The sequence below is a fragment of the Dasypus novemcinctus genome, chromosome 16 (genome assembly GCF_030445035.2).
Source record: "Dasypus novemcinctus isolate mDasNov1 chromosome 16, mDasNov1.1.hap2, whole genome shotgun sequence".
NCBI classification, from domain to species: Eukaryota; Metazoa; Chordata; class Mammalia; order Cingulata; family Dasypodidae; genus Dasypus; species Dasypus novemcinctus.
In genome coordinates, this window is record NC_080688.1 from 82,597,949 (window position 1) to 82,614,785 (window position 16,837).

The window sequence follows — 16,837 nt, forward strand, 5'->3', positions numbered from 1 at the left end:
TTAAGGTTCTGGATAGTTGATTTATTTAGAGTGAAATAATCATACGAGGAAGTTATTGTTGGGAGTCATTTTTCCATTGGTACAATTCCATTTACTTAGGAACAAAATTAAGATTTACAGTGATTTGATCAGGAAGTAGGAAGGATATTGAAAGCTATAGAATGTGGTTTGATCTCAAAGACCGAGCTGGACTCTCCAGGAAAGGAAAGGCTTTTAAAGATGACAAGGAGTCAAAGAGCTTTTAGAGATAATCAGGATTAAACATAGGAAATAAAATGCACACAGGCATGCACACACACACTAATCAGCCTTGTTTGTACCACATCCTGGTTGAAAAAAAGAAAATGAAGACTTCCCAGAAGATTTAAGTTGGATCAGTTCCTGAAATATCAGAAACAGGATCAGGTAAAGGTGAAAGTTCTGTAAATTGGTCATTGAGCTTATTCAGAGCTTATTTGGCTACAGACAAGAATCCAAACTGTATGGGGGAAAAAAAGTACAATGATTTTATTAAACTAATTCAGGATTACATTTTAGCTTAGGTTTTAATACTGAAAAATCTAACAATGGCAAGGGGAGATATTGAGACTGCACTATTTGTGATAGCTAGTTCATTGAATTCAACAGATGGATGTTATAATTTGACTATGCCAGAGGCATAGGTGTCAATGCCATGGAGAAAAGGGGCATGAGAAAGACTCAGTCTTTACATTCTATTCACGCATAATATAGCAGGAAACAGGAGTCTTAATAATAACAGTGTAATAGCAATTCAGAAAATATACAGAAATTACACTGTGTCTGTCACTGTTCTAATTGCTTTACTTATATAAATTATTTACAGTAACTTCATGAGGTTGGAAAGGTGAGCAGATGCCTAAACTTGATAACGTGAGACAATATGAGGTCCTGATTGCTCTTAGAGCTTGAAGAATGCTGACATGTCTTAACCGAAAGGAACTGGGTGTAGATGCACATAGCTCTGAGGTCACATAGTATCTCTGCTCCTTAATGTGCTTGTGTGTCTTCGTAATCTTGGTTCCAATGGAGGGGACCTCTGTTCCTGGTGTCTCAGAGGTTGGCTGAGGGATAAAAGTCAGTGTTTTGTGCATAAGAAAAGGTCACAGGAACAGGGGACATCTTCCCACAACCTGGTATTGACCTGCATAAGGTTTCAGTTTAAGTCAGTCCAACTCAAGATTTGATCCTAGGTTCTTATTAATCTTTTTATTGCTTGCCGCTGTTGGCTATGGCATGAAGAGAATTTTGGTTAAATCTCCAATTTTATATTGTTTCCAGTGATACATAGTTCTCAACATTGAGTAGAGCTGGTCAGGCATTACTTTTATTTCCTTCTCTTCCCTTTCATTTTTCTTTTCCTTTCTTCACTTGTCATTTTAACTTTTTTTCTTTTTTTGTTGTTGGTCAAGCATAACCCTACTATTAAATCCGTCATGGAATTATTGCTTATATAGAAATCAATAATGAGAAGTAAAATTGGGAATTAAAATTTTATTGCCGAAGCTTTTTCTTTCATTCTGTCCATCATACCACACCCCTCCTTGAAAACTAGATCTTTGACTTATTCTTGCATTCTCTGAAAATAATTTTGTATAGTAATCCTTTTTGTATGTAATCTTGATTCATAGCCTTTCATTTGAATTATTTTATTGCTCTTTTCATAATAGCTTTTAGGCAACCAATCAAAATATATAATACCATATTTCTTCATGACTTAATGACAAGATTCCTTATGTCATGTTGTTGCCTTTAAGACACATTTTTAAAAAAGATTTCTATAAAATAAATGAATTCATTTCTGCAGTAAATTTTAAATTATTCTTTCCTAGTCAGTGAACCTTTTACTTGAATCTAAAATACTTTGTATCCCTTTTAGTAATAGTGCAAACCTGAACAAATAATTTGTTGTGGTTTTTAATGGATATGAAGGGAGATGGTAAAGAAGATTTTTTAAAAACATATTCTATCAAATATAGACATAATATTTGGAAATAAGATTTCTTTATAAGGAATATGAAAACATACTGTAAATGTTATTAACAAAACTATTTATGAGTATCTGTAGAGGTTACCTAAGCAGTAAATGCATTTAGGTTAATGGGAATACATTGTTCTATTCTTGGCCATTCCCAAATTAAAGATTGAACCCAAGAAAATGTTAATGACTTAGGTTTCCAGAAAGAGGATTTGCATCAGAATTACATGACAAATCTCTTAAAAATACCTGACATATATCTGTGTCCCATCCTGAATTTGATGAATCAAAATATTAGAAGCAATCAGGCTTGTGTTGGAAAGTGCCCTGGTTGATTCTGATGCTCACCTTTGGTTGAGAACCATTGGGCTAGATACAGTCTTAAATAACAGACAAACCAAAAATGTAGCCTTAAAAATGTCACTGAATTTATTAGTAAGGTTTTATTTAGAGCACTGCCTACTACATACATATCTAAACATTCTTACGTGAAATCTCAGGTAAGAATTAAAACTTTGCTTTCCCGAATCAATTCCATGAAAATTTTCATGGCAGGGACCATATCCTTTTTCTTTTTGTCATCTTCTTTCACTCCCTCACTTTGGCCATCAAGATGCTCAGGGGCAAAGGTATAGTTCAGATATAGTGCTCTTGTGGCTTGGATATCTGCATTCTAGTATTTTCTAATTCATTAAGTGTTTTGAGGCCCCTCTAGGCTCTAGCATCCTACTAGGTGCTGTGAATAGGAGAGATCAGCAACTCAGTGTGGGCCTTACAATCTAGCAGATGAGACAGACATTCAACACATGTTTTAGTAAGTGCTGTGGTCTAAATATTAAGAATATATTCTGAGTATTATTTTATGTAATTTTCCTTCAGGATTAAGTGGAGTTGGGCTCTTTATATTATATAACTCCATTGTTATGTAACATATATATTTGAGTATATTTTATATAATATGTGTAATATATATTATGTATAACATAGATGTACATGTATATGACTGCATTGTTTTATTTATCAAGTCCTTTGTGGAATCAGCTGGAATATATGTCTGTCTAGTATGTGCATACTTAAAAGCATTACACTTATTTAAACAATTCACTTTTATAGATATATATTAATAAAGTATCATCCGAAATGTACAATCAGTGGTATTTGGTATAATCACATAGTTGTGCATTCATCACTTCTATCACTATTAAATCATTTTTATTATTTCAATAATAATGATAAAAAACAGACAAGAAAATTCCTCATCACTCAATCTCTGTGCTTCCCCCACTGTACATAGCTGCTGTATTATATTTTAGCCCATTTTTCTTATTTTTTTCATTAAATGCTAACAATTAAAAGAAATATACTTTATAATTGGCAGGATTTCTAGACATTAGTTCTTTTCTCGTTTTAAATATTTTTGTTTTATATCATCCAGTGCAAAGGGATATTTGGGGACTGTTTTACAATGGTGAGATGGGGATTGAAAGTCTTAAAAAGCTATTTCTCTCAATATCCATAGAGGAAAACAAAGAGTATTATTGTCATCAATGACTTTACCTGTTTTGTTTATAATTCTTTTTTTTTTTTCAAGATGTTCCTTGACTTGAGTAGCATTTCAATTGTCTTTACAATGTTCATAAGCTACCATGCAGTTTGATCTGGGTTGCAGTTTTTGAGGGGATATTTAGCATATTAATCCTCTTGGAAAATTGGTTCCAAAATCACGATTCCGGACTGTAACTGTAAAGCATCTACTGAAAGTACAGGGGACTCTAGTGTATCCCAATGGAGGGGTCGCAGAGGCCCCATGATCTGACTGCACAGCCGCCACTTGCTGCCTGTTGCTGTCGTCTACGGTTTGAGTACCTGAAAGCTTGGGATCCTATTGAGGTCCTCCGTATCTGTGAAACTGACCTTTAAATTCCATGGAAAGTTGTACTTTTGCTTCCTTTGTAATGTGCACCCCTGGGTAGTGCAGTTAAATTGCACGGTTGAAGAATATTACATCGATCTCCCTGTAGGAAACAATTTTTCAATCTTATCAGTTGGCTTTCAAATCATATTCTAAAGACCTGTATTTATCCAGGCAATGTATGGCAGCAGAGTGGATTAAGTTAGCTCAAAAGCACTTACCATTGTCTACGAGCCAGAAAAGCAGCAGGATTCTGATGGCATTACTATTTATTATTTTTGATGGTGCATTTTTATGGCAGGGTCCTTTCTGTGCTTATTGACATTCATAAATGAAAAGACTCTGCTATACTGGCTACTTAATTGGTAATTCCATTTTCCTAATAACTTTCTTTGTAGGAACTGGATTTTGAAGCCAAAACAAGTTATACGCTACGGATAGAAGCTGCAAATAAAGATGCTGACCCTCGCTTTCTCAGCCTGGGGCCATTCAGTGACACGACCACCGTGAAGATAATTGTGGAAGACGTGGACGAGCCTCCTGTGTTTTCCTCACCTTTGTATCCCATGGAGGTGTCCGAAGCCACACAAGTTGGGAATATCATTGGCACTGTAGCAGCTCATGACCCTGATTCTTCCAACAGCCCTGTGAGGTAATGGCTCATTCCTCTCCTTTTGATTTTGTATCAGTGTGCCTTTATTCATAAATTATGTTTCCACATTGTGATCCTTTGGCTCACAACAAATAAAAACCAGGTTTATATATGTATCAAGCCAGAGTAGCAGAAAAATTCAACATTTTACTAATTCAGAAATGTGCCACCTGATTATCCAAAGCCATTATTATGTAGCAATGTTTTTACAAAAGCCATTAATACCCACAAGCCGGAGAAGATGTTTCTATTAAACCAATTATCCCTAGCCTCTTTCAAAGCAAACTGCATTCAAAAATGAAGTGATGCATATCCTAGGTATAGGATAAATGTGTGTATCAGGAAAAGAGTTGTATAAACAATTTAAATTTGGAATTAATTTTTAACCAAACCACCTTTCAGTGTGGTCCATTTAGTGAACACATATTTGTCTAGCTTATTATTTCCACTTATACAAAATAAAATATCTTTTTTGTGCATAAGGAAGATTTTAAAAAGTGTACTTTCAATATCCTGTATTTAGGTGAGACGTAGTTTGGTAGCCAGTTAATCTCTTCAGAACAGAATGATGACACATAAACATTTGAGAATGTCCCAATATTCCATTTTGCACTTTGACCAATAATATATCTTCTGAGATCTACATGTATGAATGTGCATATGATAAATAATAGCTGTTGGAATGAATATCATAAATTTAATGCCTTTGAAATAAAATGTGCCTTGTATAAAATGCCTTGATTTGAATTAATAAATAATGTACTTTACTTTTCAATGTGAAGGTTTGATTTTGATGATAAAAACCATAAGACACAAAAAGCAAAGTTTTATATCCAGATGTTAGCTTATAAGCTCATTGCAAACTTTCACAGATAACTGATATTTAATAATGGTAAGTGCTTTTGAGCTGAGTTCTGAACTAAGTTTGGACATTGATTACAAAGTGTCATGAAAAATATGTATAATTTATATGATAATTTTTGGTTAAAAAACTCATAACTTTTTTTCCCAAAAATAATAGGCTGATTTTGGCATAGATACATGATATTAAATCATTAGTGTTCTCTTTTATTTGATATTGATATCAGAATCTAACCAAAATAAGTTCACATTAACTAGTCATTAAAAATTGAATTCGTCCTCATTATTCCCTTAGCTATAACAAAAAGTTGAGTATGTATGGATGGCTATACTATTTTAATGTAGTGATCACAAACCATTCTGAAAATATAATCTTCTATGCATTAGAATATCTACGCATCACAAATATACCAGACACACAGAATGAGCCTTACATTTCTCCCTGTATTAGCCAAGCCTTCATTGTCAAAACAGCTCCTAGGCTTAAGCTCATCTCCACCTACGAAACTGTGAACTAAACATTCACATTAACTTGGACACACTTAAATTTGGGCTCATTACAGCCACACTTTTCTTGGTGACACACTTTAATCTCCTGTGCTTGTGAACAGTTAACCACAAAACAACTGTAGGCATGGATCAGCTCCTTCAGTTAGTCTGATTGCTACTGAAATCAGCTTGTTTAGTGGGGAGAAGAAAAGAGGTGGTCTCAATAATCTGGGTATTTGGAGACAGAAGGAGACACTAATACAGATTGTAATTTAGTATCTAAGGGAATGAGATAATTTAAGATAATTTTTATTTATTGTATTGTATTTTTATTTTGTTTCCTATTTTTCCTCTCCCCATCTACATGTGTGTCATGCTTTTGAAACTTTTTCAAATAAAATATTTCACTTCTTTGATACTTTACTTTAGCAGTAGTATTATATTGATAATTTGGGGAAGAAGAAGGAATAATATCCCAAGTGGATGGTGATGATGATTAGAGAGATTTAAGTAAACTCCATGTCTGTTCTTTCAAGCACAGAGAGAAAGGGTCAGAGGCTGGTGATTTTGGAGGTAAAGGTCTCTTTAACATGAATGAGCAGTTGGCCAACATCATCGTTTTTACCTTGTTTTCATTTTCGTAAAATTAACAAAGATAGTCTGAAAGTTCAAGGTAGTACTAACTTTCTGTTACTTAAATCTCATTAATGCAGAGACATTTCCAAAATGATCTAGAATGCTACATTTTTGTGAAGTTTTCTTTTGCATTCGATAGCTATAGGATTAATGTCTTGACTTAGTTTAATATTTGCCTACTAGGAAGCATGCCTTTATTTTACATTATTTTTCATGAGATCAATACATTCATTCATAGTTTATATTCTTCTGGATTCCCCTGTCATGTATTTCTCCCTGCCCCACCCCCTACCCCCATTATGATATCCTTTAAGAGGCCACTGCCTTCATTTCGTAGTCGGGGAGGAGGCATTTGCTCCTATGCATTCTCTAGAAAACTGGCTGTCTTCCCGAGCCTGCTACTTGCTGAATGACCTTGCAGATGTCACTTTGCCTCCTAATTTTCCAGAGGCTCTTTTGAGGATTAAGTAAGAAAGGGAAAGTAACTGATTCTTTTAAACTGTGAATTATGCTTAGATATAAGCAGTATTTATCTTTATCATTGCTAATATTATTCATTATTGTTCTTTATGTCATTTTTACATTTTGGTATTAGAGCCAGTGAAAAGAGATGTACCTTATATACAACTCCACTGGTAATTCTCATTGAAAGAAATTTTATGTTCACTTATTTTTCAGGATATGGAAAATATTACTTAGTTGTTTGATGTATGGAAAGATATATTTTTATTGGGCATTGGAGTAACTGTCAAAATGTAAACCCTCCATCAACCTCTGCCAGTGGATGAGTAGATAGCCCAGTCTTGTGGGACCCTAGGAACAGTGAACCTCCAGATTAGATGGAACCCTACAATTGTGGATTTTGTGCTTGTGCACTCTAGAAAAACTGTAATTGAGGAACGTTAACTTCCATTGTTTGAAATTAGGACTAAAATATTTGAATTGTAAAACAGCATGGAAAGTTGAATAATTAGTGTCTGAATTATTGACATTATTTTGTAGTATAATACTGAAATCTAGCATACATCATGTATATTGGGATATTTACTCACATACAGGGCAAGAGATTAGAATTCTAGAAAGAAATATATTGACTTGCGTCCACCAAGACAAAATTGCCATCCTTTTCCAACATGATCCTTACCTCATACAGCATTTTCTTATTTCTACCTGCTCTCCTAAAGCAACCAAAAAACGTCTATGCACATCTCTGTGTATGTTGCCCTTTCCTTAATAGAAGACAGCGACACACCTATATCATGAGAGGAACCTTGCCATTTTGCCTCTTTAGAAATATAAGGTAAAAGAAGGAAAGATTAAAGAAAGGCATTGTGAAATGTTATATATACTTTGTAGCTTACCCACGATGTAGATAGCTTACCTAACCCAACATTTCATGTGTACTTTGCTTTTTACTTTTCCCATAAGGAAAGTAGAAGCTATAGGCAAAGCCAAAGGTGGAAATTCATGATATTAGAGATTACTTATTAAAAAAAAAAAAAGGAACAATTTTTAAAGTAAAAGTGGGTAATTGAGGGCAACCATGATTCTAGCTTTTTATGTTTCATGTAGTTGTGTGTACATTCTGATTGCGAATGCCATATGTGAAGATTTATCTTTTGAACTTGGAAACACAGATTGTGGCCTGTTGATTCTGATCATCTTTCCAAATGGAAAGGATTTTACTAGTGTGAGATTCTCATTAAAAAATTGTTAAAATCTGAAAGGGCAGCCCAGAGTCTAGAGCACAATTCATTTCTCATGTCAGCATTGATGGGATGATCAATGAATCAGCATGTATTTATTAAAAACCTGCTCTGTGTGAAGCCCTAGGGAATATTTCCTGATAGGAAAATGAAGATGAATAAAACATTTCCTCTGACTTCAAGGAACTTGCAATCTGGTTGAAGAAATAAAACCCCATAAAAAGTTAAACAATAATGAACAACAACAAAAATATGCCAGCGCTTTAACAAGACAAATTATGAGATAATTAATAATTGCCCAGAGTTTACCGGCCAGAAAACTTCATTTGAAGGAGCGAAAACAAAAGCAGAGCTTTGAGGGATGGCAGGATTTGGGCAAGCCAAGGAAATATTATGCAAAGGCTGTTTAGGTTTTCCGTGGTTATTTCCTAGGAGTCTTGCTATATTATGAAATCAGCAAATTCATATCTGTAGGCAGCACAGCAAGCCCCAAATCCCTATGCTAAAAATAGCCAGTGAATTGAAACACGATTTACTACAAATGAGATTAGATGTGAAGAAAGGTGATTTAAAAGGTAACAGTGAGCATTTTCAGCATTTTAAACAATTTAAATATAGAACTATATTTATATTTATGTTTAAGGGTGCCAAGATGATCATCTTTATCAGCAGCTTCTTTTGCATTCCCATTATTATATATCCTCAGATAAAAGTTGATAAAATACTATCAGATATCACATTATGTATGTCACAGATTGAGCACATTTGAAATGTTTGAATAATTCGGTGTGTATTGTTTTAAGTAGTTTGTATGCATGCATATGTTTGTACATGTTATTTAATCTAAATTATTTACATCTGATTATTATAAGAAATCTAGCAAGCTGGTAACATTTAAAAATAGTGTTGGCAGTAAATTTGGTTAATTTGAAAAGTAGCAGAAATAAGTTCTGTGGGAAAATGTGCTGTAATGTATTTCAAAAAGCTCCTTGGTTTAATATAGTATCACTAAAAAGAAAGGAAAATGTATATGTTCAGGTATGGTAAAAATGTAGAACGTGATTGTATAGAATAGTATACTTTGTATCCAGAGATAATTTTCAAAACTTGGTAAGTAGGAAATTTCTAATTTTTAGCCATTTTTCTGTTTTTCATTATATTGCTTGTGACCTAAAACTCTGCTTTTGAAAGACTCCAGGTAAAATGAATTTATTGAAAAGTCCATTTCTCCTGACTTCTCCCTTGTTGTGCTTTCCACACTAAAAATGCTTATTGAAAAATCTAATAAAGGACTTCAAAATCCATAATAATTTTTACTATAAGTCAGAGAGAACCATATATCAGATTGAAATATTAGGTGACTAACAATTAGCTTATACTGGACACTAAGAATTCTTTAATTGAATCAACAAAATTGGCCACAGTTACTTGGAAAAAAAAAAAAAGGAATTTATTATAATAATTTGGGGTAACTTACAAAATCAAAGGAAGGGTTGACTAGCCAGTCTTCAGAAAACAGGGGAATCAGGTTCCTCTATAAGAACCTCATCCAGATAATGCCAACGGAATGAACCAACACCACCCTTATTTTGCATATTTCCCTTTGTGCAAAGTTCACATTTCTTGGTGAGTTTATTTGCCTCTCTTGAAATGTGCCCGTCACTTACTCAGGCAAGTTCTGGACACGTTGATGGTGAGTACCATCAAGAAGCATGTTATAGGGAGAAGTTAAACCCAAAGGAAAATTGTGTTGCCATTATCAGAGAGGGTATGAGGAGGCTATCTGCTATCAATATACACTGAACTACATACTGCGCATTAAAACCCTGTAAGGCAAGCATTATTAATCCTATGTCAAAAATAACAAACATGTTCCCATCACACAGTAGAAAATGTGGTTCCAGAGTTTTATTGAGGTTTATATTCAAACCTGTACAATTCTTATGCAACTTCCACATGCATACACACACACACTACTTGGGAGACGTTAAGGTTTCATTTCAAGTGATTTAGCTATTCTATTGTTCAGATTTATTCATGGTCACTTCTTATATTACCTTTTGCCATTGTTTTAAGTAGTTAAGATACATTTGTGTTACTCCACCCTGATCACATGCACCTTCTATTTATGAATGCTGACATGCAAATTGATAACTGGGTAATAAAAAGGCTCCTTTTAATTATAAAGAAGAGCATATTTATTCTCTGCAACTTATTTGACAGCAGAAGTAATAATAGGTATTTGTTAGGTACTTCCTTTTGTAGCAGATGTGCAGGGAACTGAGGATATATAGATAAATGAGATATGGTTCCAGTTCTCTTGCAGTCTAGCTGTAGAAAAGATCTTACACCAAAATGCATTAAAATTCCAATGTTAAATCTAGAAAACAGAAATCATCTTGTACCAGTTTCTCATTTTGCACATGAAGAAAGAGAAGACTACAACTGGCAAATGAAAAGCCCAATTTAGTGTAATTGGTTAGTGGATGAGTCTTGGCAAGAAATACTGTCCCTTCATTCTCATTCTGTGGTTCATGATGGTGTAGCACAAGAAATCATGAGGTAAAGTGGCAAGAATCTTTCATATAGCAGATTTTCTTAGAAAGTTACACTTTCAGATGTAATGGGAAAGGCTTACTGCTTAATGCCAGAAGTTTCTTCTAAAGGAATAGTAGGACTAAGGTCATTGGAAAGGAGTTAAAATAGTAGTAGAGGACCAACATGAGAAATGCACAGAGATGGGAATGCAAACGATATTTCATTCTTTAACTAACATCAGTTTGACTGACCTAGGGGTTTAGAGAGGAGAGCAATGGGAAACAAGTGAAAAGAGCAGAACCATGGAGTTGTGGATGGCACCAACTTAATAAGACTCATTTCTGTGAAGAAGTATGCCAGAAAGATGGCTAAGACACGTGGATCTGAGGCTTGGCTCCAGCTGTTATCGACTGTGAGATTTTAGTTTCCAGTACCCAAAATATACCAATAATACTATCTGTTGGCATTAATTAGAAATTGTGCTTGGCTGGTGAGAACCATGCTCAACACTAATGACTTACCAATGAGAAGTCTAGAGCTAGGCAGTCAAGGACTGATAATTTGGCAGTGTATTGCCATGAAGGACCTAGCTGCTTTTGTCAAGCCCTTGATACCTCATATTTACAAAATGGCTTCTAGATCTCTTTCCACTGTACTCTTGTCCCAAGTGTGAGAAAGGCAAAGGGGCAAAAACAAAAAAATATTAATTGCTTGCTGAATCAACACTTCTAATTTTTCACATTTTTGACATTCAAAAGCTAAACGTGTGCCTTTATATATGATTTTGTGCCCACATTTGCATATTTGTCTTTTGGTAGCTCCTATTAATTGTCCCTCCTAAATTAAAATTTCTTGTTCCTGATTCTTATTTTCCAGTGATTGCAAAAATATATGTCTGGTATTCAATGAGGCTCAACCCAACAACTTTCTTTTGCATCCCCTTTGCTAGAACTTAGATATAAATATACTGCCTCTACAAGGAATGCTAGAAAATCTTTTTTAGCTGGATACATGGCTAGCTCTTTAAAAAAAAAAAGGCTGAGTTTTATTAGTAAAAATTAAAGGGAAAAAGATTTTAGGCATGCAAATAGAGAAGTCTCTGTCACATACAACATTACATATTTCTTTTGAGGATTAGGAAAAATGTAAACTTATGTTTTAAAATCATTACATTTGGAAAATGGGGAAGATCTGGAGGGATAGGGTTGGGAAAAAGTAGACAAATTTACTTTTAGATATGTATTGCAGGCAACTGGAGCATTTTACAAAAATCTGGGGAAAAGAATTAAAGTTGGATATTGAGATTTAGATCTGGCTACCTAAAAAATGGATGGGGCAGAAGTTTTAACTGCTCTTGCTGCAAAAAATATGGAAGTGACCTTTCTAATTGGCCCCTGAAGGAAGCCCATTACTTTAGACTGTCATTTGCAGAAACTGGAGGCTTAGGTGAGTACACACAGAGCTCTTGGCAGCAGAAGTCACCCTGAACTTAGCTTTGGTTCATGGTAAGAGAAACACCAGTCTTCCTTCTCCTTCCAGTTCAGCCTCCAGTGACTCAGTTGCCAGACCAGTGGATCTAGAACTGCAAATAGTATGTCCTCAAATTTCTTTAGGATCCTTCTCTTTTAGGTCCGTCAGCCCTCCAAGATTCTAAGTCAGACACATTTTACACTTGTCTCTCTAACATTGCCCATATTTTCTCTCTTTCTCTCATCTAAGGGATCATTTTTCTCAGTTTATTTCTCAACTATATGCATTAAAAACAATACTCCTTAGGCAAGCTCTAGTTTTTTGGAGGTTTTTTTTTTCACGTCTAGAGGAGCTGGTAGAAAATAGGGAAACTCCTTTAATACCAGTGAGCTTGAGTCCTTGGGAGCCAGAAACAGAACAACCACCTAGTGTGCTATAGACTGTCTATACCTTGACCTTGCCAAGGTCTCCCATCTCTTCTCAAGTCACAACCTCTTTCTCTCCCCATACCTGCCCAACTTCCTCCATCATATCTTACATGGCTACTAAATACTACGGGATTCCTACTAAATACTACAGGTGACCATTATTCTTTGTTTATATTCTGTGTTTCCTGAATACAGTGTCACTTGTAAGTGCCGAAGAATATTTACTGAATGCATGAATGAATGGAGACATAAGATAAGAAAATCAAAGTAATTTACAAATTACCAAATGTGTATGTGTGTATATGTATAAGGCTGTGCTATTTGTAACATCTAAATGTGGATTATAGTAATGAATTCACATAATTTATAAACTATAGAATTTTAATAATTAAGAAATAATATATATTTGAAAGATAGGAAAGGCTGATTAACAATAGATCTTTTCTTCAAACATATAGAGGCCTTGGTTGTAAATAGAACCCTATGAGGTCAGTAATGGTTGGAGATATTGCACATTATTAATTCTCAACTTTAATGTCCTTTATTCTAGCTCTGTGACCTTTGCAACTCTTGATGATTGGCTTTAGCCTGATGGGGAATTGTGTGAGGTCATTTACAGATGTGTGTCAAGTTCAAAGGCTTTTTGCTTTGTGAGAATCTAGAAGTCTATTTTAAAATAGTCAAGTGTTCTCTTAGTAATTAACTTAGAGATTTGAAAAAATTAGCAATTCATGCTTTTAATGCTCGCTCAGTTGATATATGGGTGTGTGGATATTAAGAGATAATCCTCTTATCAATCATTAATATAAATTGTTCTATTACCATTGCATAAAATAAACAAAAGTATATATTTATACATGTATATTTGGTGTGTGTGTGTATATATATATAGCATATATATACACACGCACACACACAAATACACATGCATGCATGCACATATTTAAGATGTTAACAATATGAAATACGGGTATATAATGGTTTGACTAATGCAACATTTCAGAGAAGAAAATACATCTCTTTTATATGATTGACCTATAAGTTGGAGTTCAGAGCAGAAAACTGAAAGTACTATAGATATTTCAAAAGGAGAGGACTAAAGCAGGTCATTAGAAGGTAAATGTCTTTGAAATGACTGAAGGAGATCTAGACTGGATCCAAAGCAATAACTCCTGACCAACACATAATTCATCTACAGTGGGTTATGAACCCTAAGGTGACCATAGGAACTGGGTTTCTAACAAAAATATCCCACTTCCAACACCACTGTCACTGTCTAAATCACACAGGGAACCAAAAACTGGAAATTGGACTGTGGCTGCATAGAACCCTGGCAGTTGCACAACTGTTTGCTAGTAAGACTTCCAAAAGGGAAAGGGAAGATGGCCTCTGTTGCACTTGCAATTTCCTGATCACATCAAGCATATATAATTGGTAAAATCAATTCTAAAGGCTGGACAGAGTTTTCCCTTGGCAATTTGCCTCATCCAACATAAATGTTTAATCAACCACGTATCATTACTTCCTCACCAGGCCTTTTCCTTTATATATCTTGTGATTGTCTATTCCTCAGTTAAACAAAACAAAAATACTAGGGTCCTGTTCTGGGTAAGCACAGTCTACTTATCTCTCTCACACTGAATGAAACCTTAAAACCTGGATGAAGTCAAAGCTTTTTCTTTGAAAAGAGCAATAACATTGATAAGCCCCTATGGAGGCAGGAAAAATAGTTTATTTCTTAGTATTATGAACAAAAGTGGTACATTCATTTAATGGAGTACTGCTTAGCAATTAAAAGGAACGGATACACCAATTTAGATGAACCTCAGAGTCATTATGCTGAGTAAAGGAAGCCAGTTCCACAAGGCTACATTCTACATAATGCTGTTTAGATGACTTTCTTAAAAAGGTAAGCCTGTTGTAACACATCAGTGGTTGCTTGGACCTCATTGTATGGGAGAATGTGTCTACAAAGATATAATACAAGAGAGTTTTGTGCTGATGGAACAGCCCTGTATCCTGATTTTAGGAATGGCTGCATGAATCTACATGTGTTAAAATTCATAGAACTATACTTCAAAAAGTCATTTTTCCTGTATGATAACTTAATTTCAAAAAGAAAATAAAACACTGTGAAATTATCTCTTTTGAGACTTGTTTAAAGGATATCCAAGCTCTAAACCTTGAATCAGGAATGAACATGTGGAAAGATTCCTTGGCAAGCCCATATTTTTGTATTCTATATTATGGTTAGTTTGAGAAATATTACAATAAAGAACCTCATAAAACTCATTTTGAGTTTACATTTGTTTATATTTTATTGGTAACATATCAAAGCTCCTATCTTGTATTTCTTCTTGGTGTACCAGTGTTACTTTTAAAAAGCCTAGTAACTTTGTGCTCTCCTGCTTTCAAGTTGGCTGCCACCAGCCTTTCTGACCCATAGAAAATGATGGAAGCAATGGCGTATGACTTGCAAAGCTAGAAACTGTGTAGCCCCTATTCTCCTCATCCCTCTCTCCCGCCATGTGTATGCCTGGGTAAATCCAACCCTCTCTTTTTATGCACATATTAAATGAATAGCCATCAACCTCAAATGGGCAATCCACACTTAGCTATTCCATGGTAATTTCCTTAGAATATATTTTGTCCTTAGAAAACTCCTTGTCCTCAAACTGCCTGTTCTCGCCTTTGTTTTCTCAGTTGATAACCTTGTCTCTTATATCAAGAAGAAAAGAAAAGCCATCAGACAATAATGTTTTCATCCTCCCAACACCCAAACACCTACAGCTGCACAAAGACAATAGTATCTCTTGGTTCACAGCTAATTTTTTTTTTTAACATTTTCTGACACTTTTCTTTCCTTTTACATTTCTTGCATTTTGTAGTACAGCAAACAAGATGATTCCATTTAATAGTATTAGAGAATTTCTATGTAGATATAAAATAATTGTTCAAACCAGAGTTAGTATTTGTTTGTTTTCAATTATTTGTTTTAAAATGAGAACCTTTATCTCATCCAACTGAATAGATTGTGGAGGGAATTTGAAGATGGTGGTTAATGAGGGGAGGGTATATTTTGTGGATGAAACATAATAACATCGAATAAGGTGAAATATGAATGGAATTAGAATAAAAATACAAGTAGAACCCTACTTTTTCACTAATTTTTGTATCACAGCCTTTTTGAGAAAATTATTTTGCACACCAAAATATTTATGCAATTTTAGGGGGTCTGTTTATACTTGGAAACACACCTCTGGAACCCAGATCAAGACTTGAAGGTGAGAAATATAGTAAAAACCTGTTAAGATCAGGCTGGAATTATTAAACTAAAGATTTTTTTTTAAGTATATGCCTATGGGCAACATGTCTACCTATGTTTCATTTTCAAAGACCAATAACCAAACTAGAGTTACTAAAATCTATTGTAAATTGTTTTCATCAAACAAAAAAGACTTTAAAGTTAATAATTATATACTCAGAGCCATTGTCAAGATAACTATATTACTGTTTTCTTCTGTTTATCAGAAAAAACAGAGATGAACAACAAGCATGTTTTGAGCAAGCTATTACTTGAGCAAAATTTTAAACTAAGCATGCACTTCTGTTATAAAATGGCAGATTATAGAATCAGCAGGATTTGGTGATTGGCTATGCAATTAATGAGATAATCTTAGCAAACTGTAATCAAACATGAATATTGAAGTTTTGTTTTTTTTAATGTTCAATTAGGTACTCAATTGACAGAAACACAGACTTGGAGAGATACTTCAATATTGATGCCAACAGTGGAGTTATTACAACCGCCAAGTCTTTGGATCGAGAGACAAATGCAGTTCATAATATCACAGTCCTTGCAATGGAGAGCCGTAAGTTGTAAGGTTTAAACTAAATTGGGAAGGAGGATATTGGAAGTGGAGAACAGGTTCTCATGAGGGTATAAATTCAATTTGAATTATATAGTTGCTTATTTGAATTGAACAAAAATTTGAAAATCTCTAATTTTCAAGCTGCAATATATATTCACTAGCTTTATTTGCTAATATTTACAGAATGAATTAAAGGAGATGACTATAAAACTAGACCTGAGTTTTGTTCAGAAGGCTTCGTTGTATTTTGTGGTCATATTTCATATATTGTGCTTAC

At 34.3% G+C, this 16,837-nt stretch overlaps 1 protein-coding gene across 3 annotated transcripts in view; it reads left to right on the forward strand.

Moving 5' to 3' along the window:
• Nucleotides 1-16,837, forward strand: part of CDH7 (cadherin 7) — a 130,920-nt gene that overhangs the window by 79,385 nt on the left and 34,698 nt on the right. For all 3 annotated transcript variants that reach the window (XM_058277868.2, XM_058277869.2, XM_058277871.1), the window contains exons 7-8: nt 4,307-4,560; nt 16,424-16,560. In XM_058277868.2, coding sequence (XP_058133851.1) covers nt 4,307-4,560; nt 16,424-16,560 — 391 coding nt within the window. The remainder of the gene's footprint in view (nt 1-4,306; nt 4,561-16,423; nt 16,561-16,837) is intronic.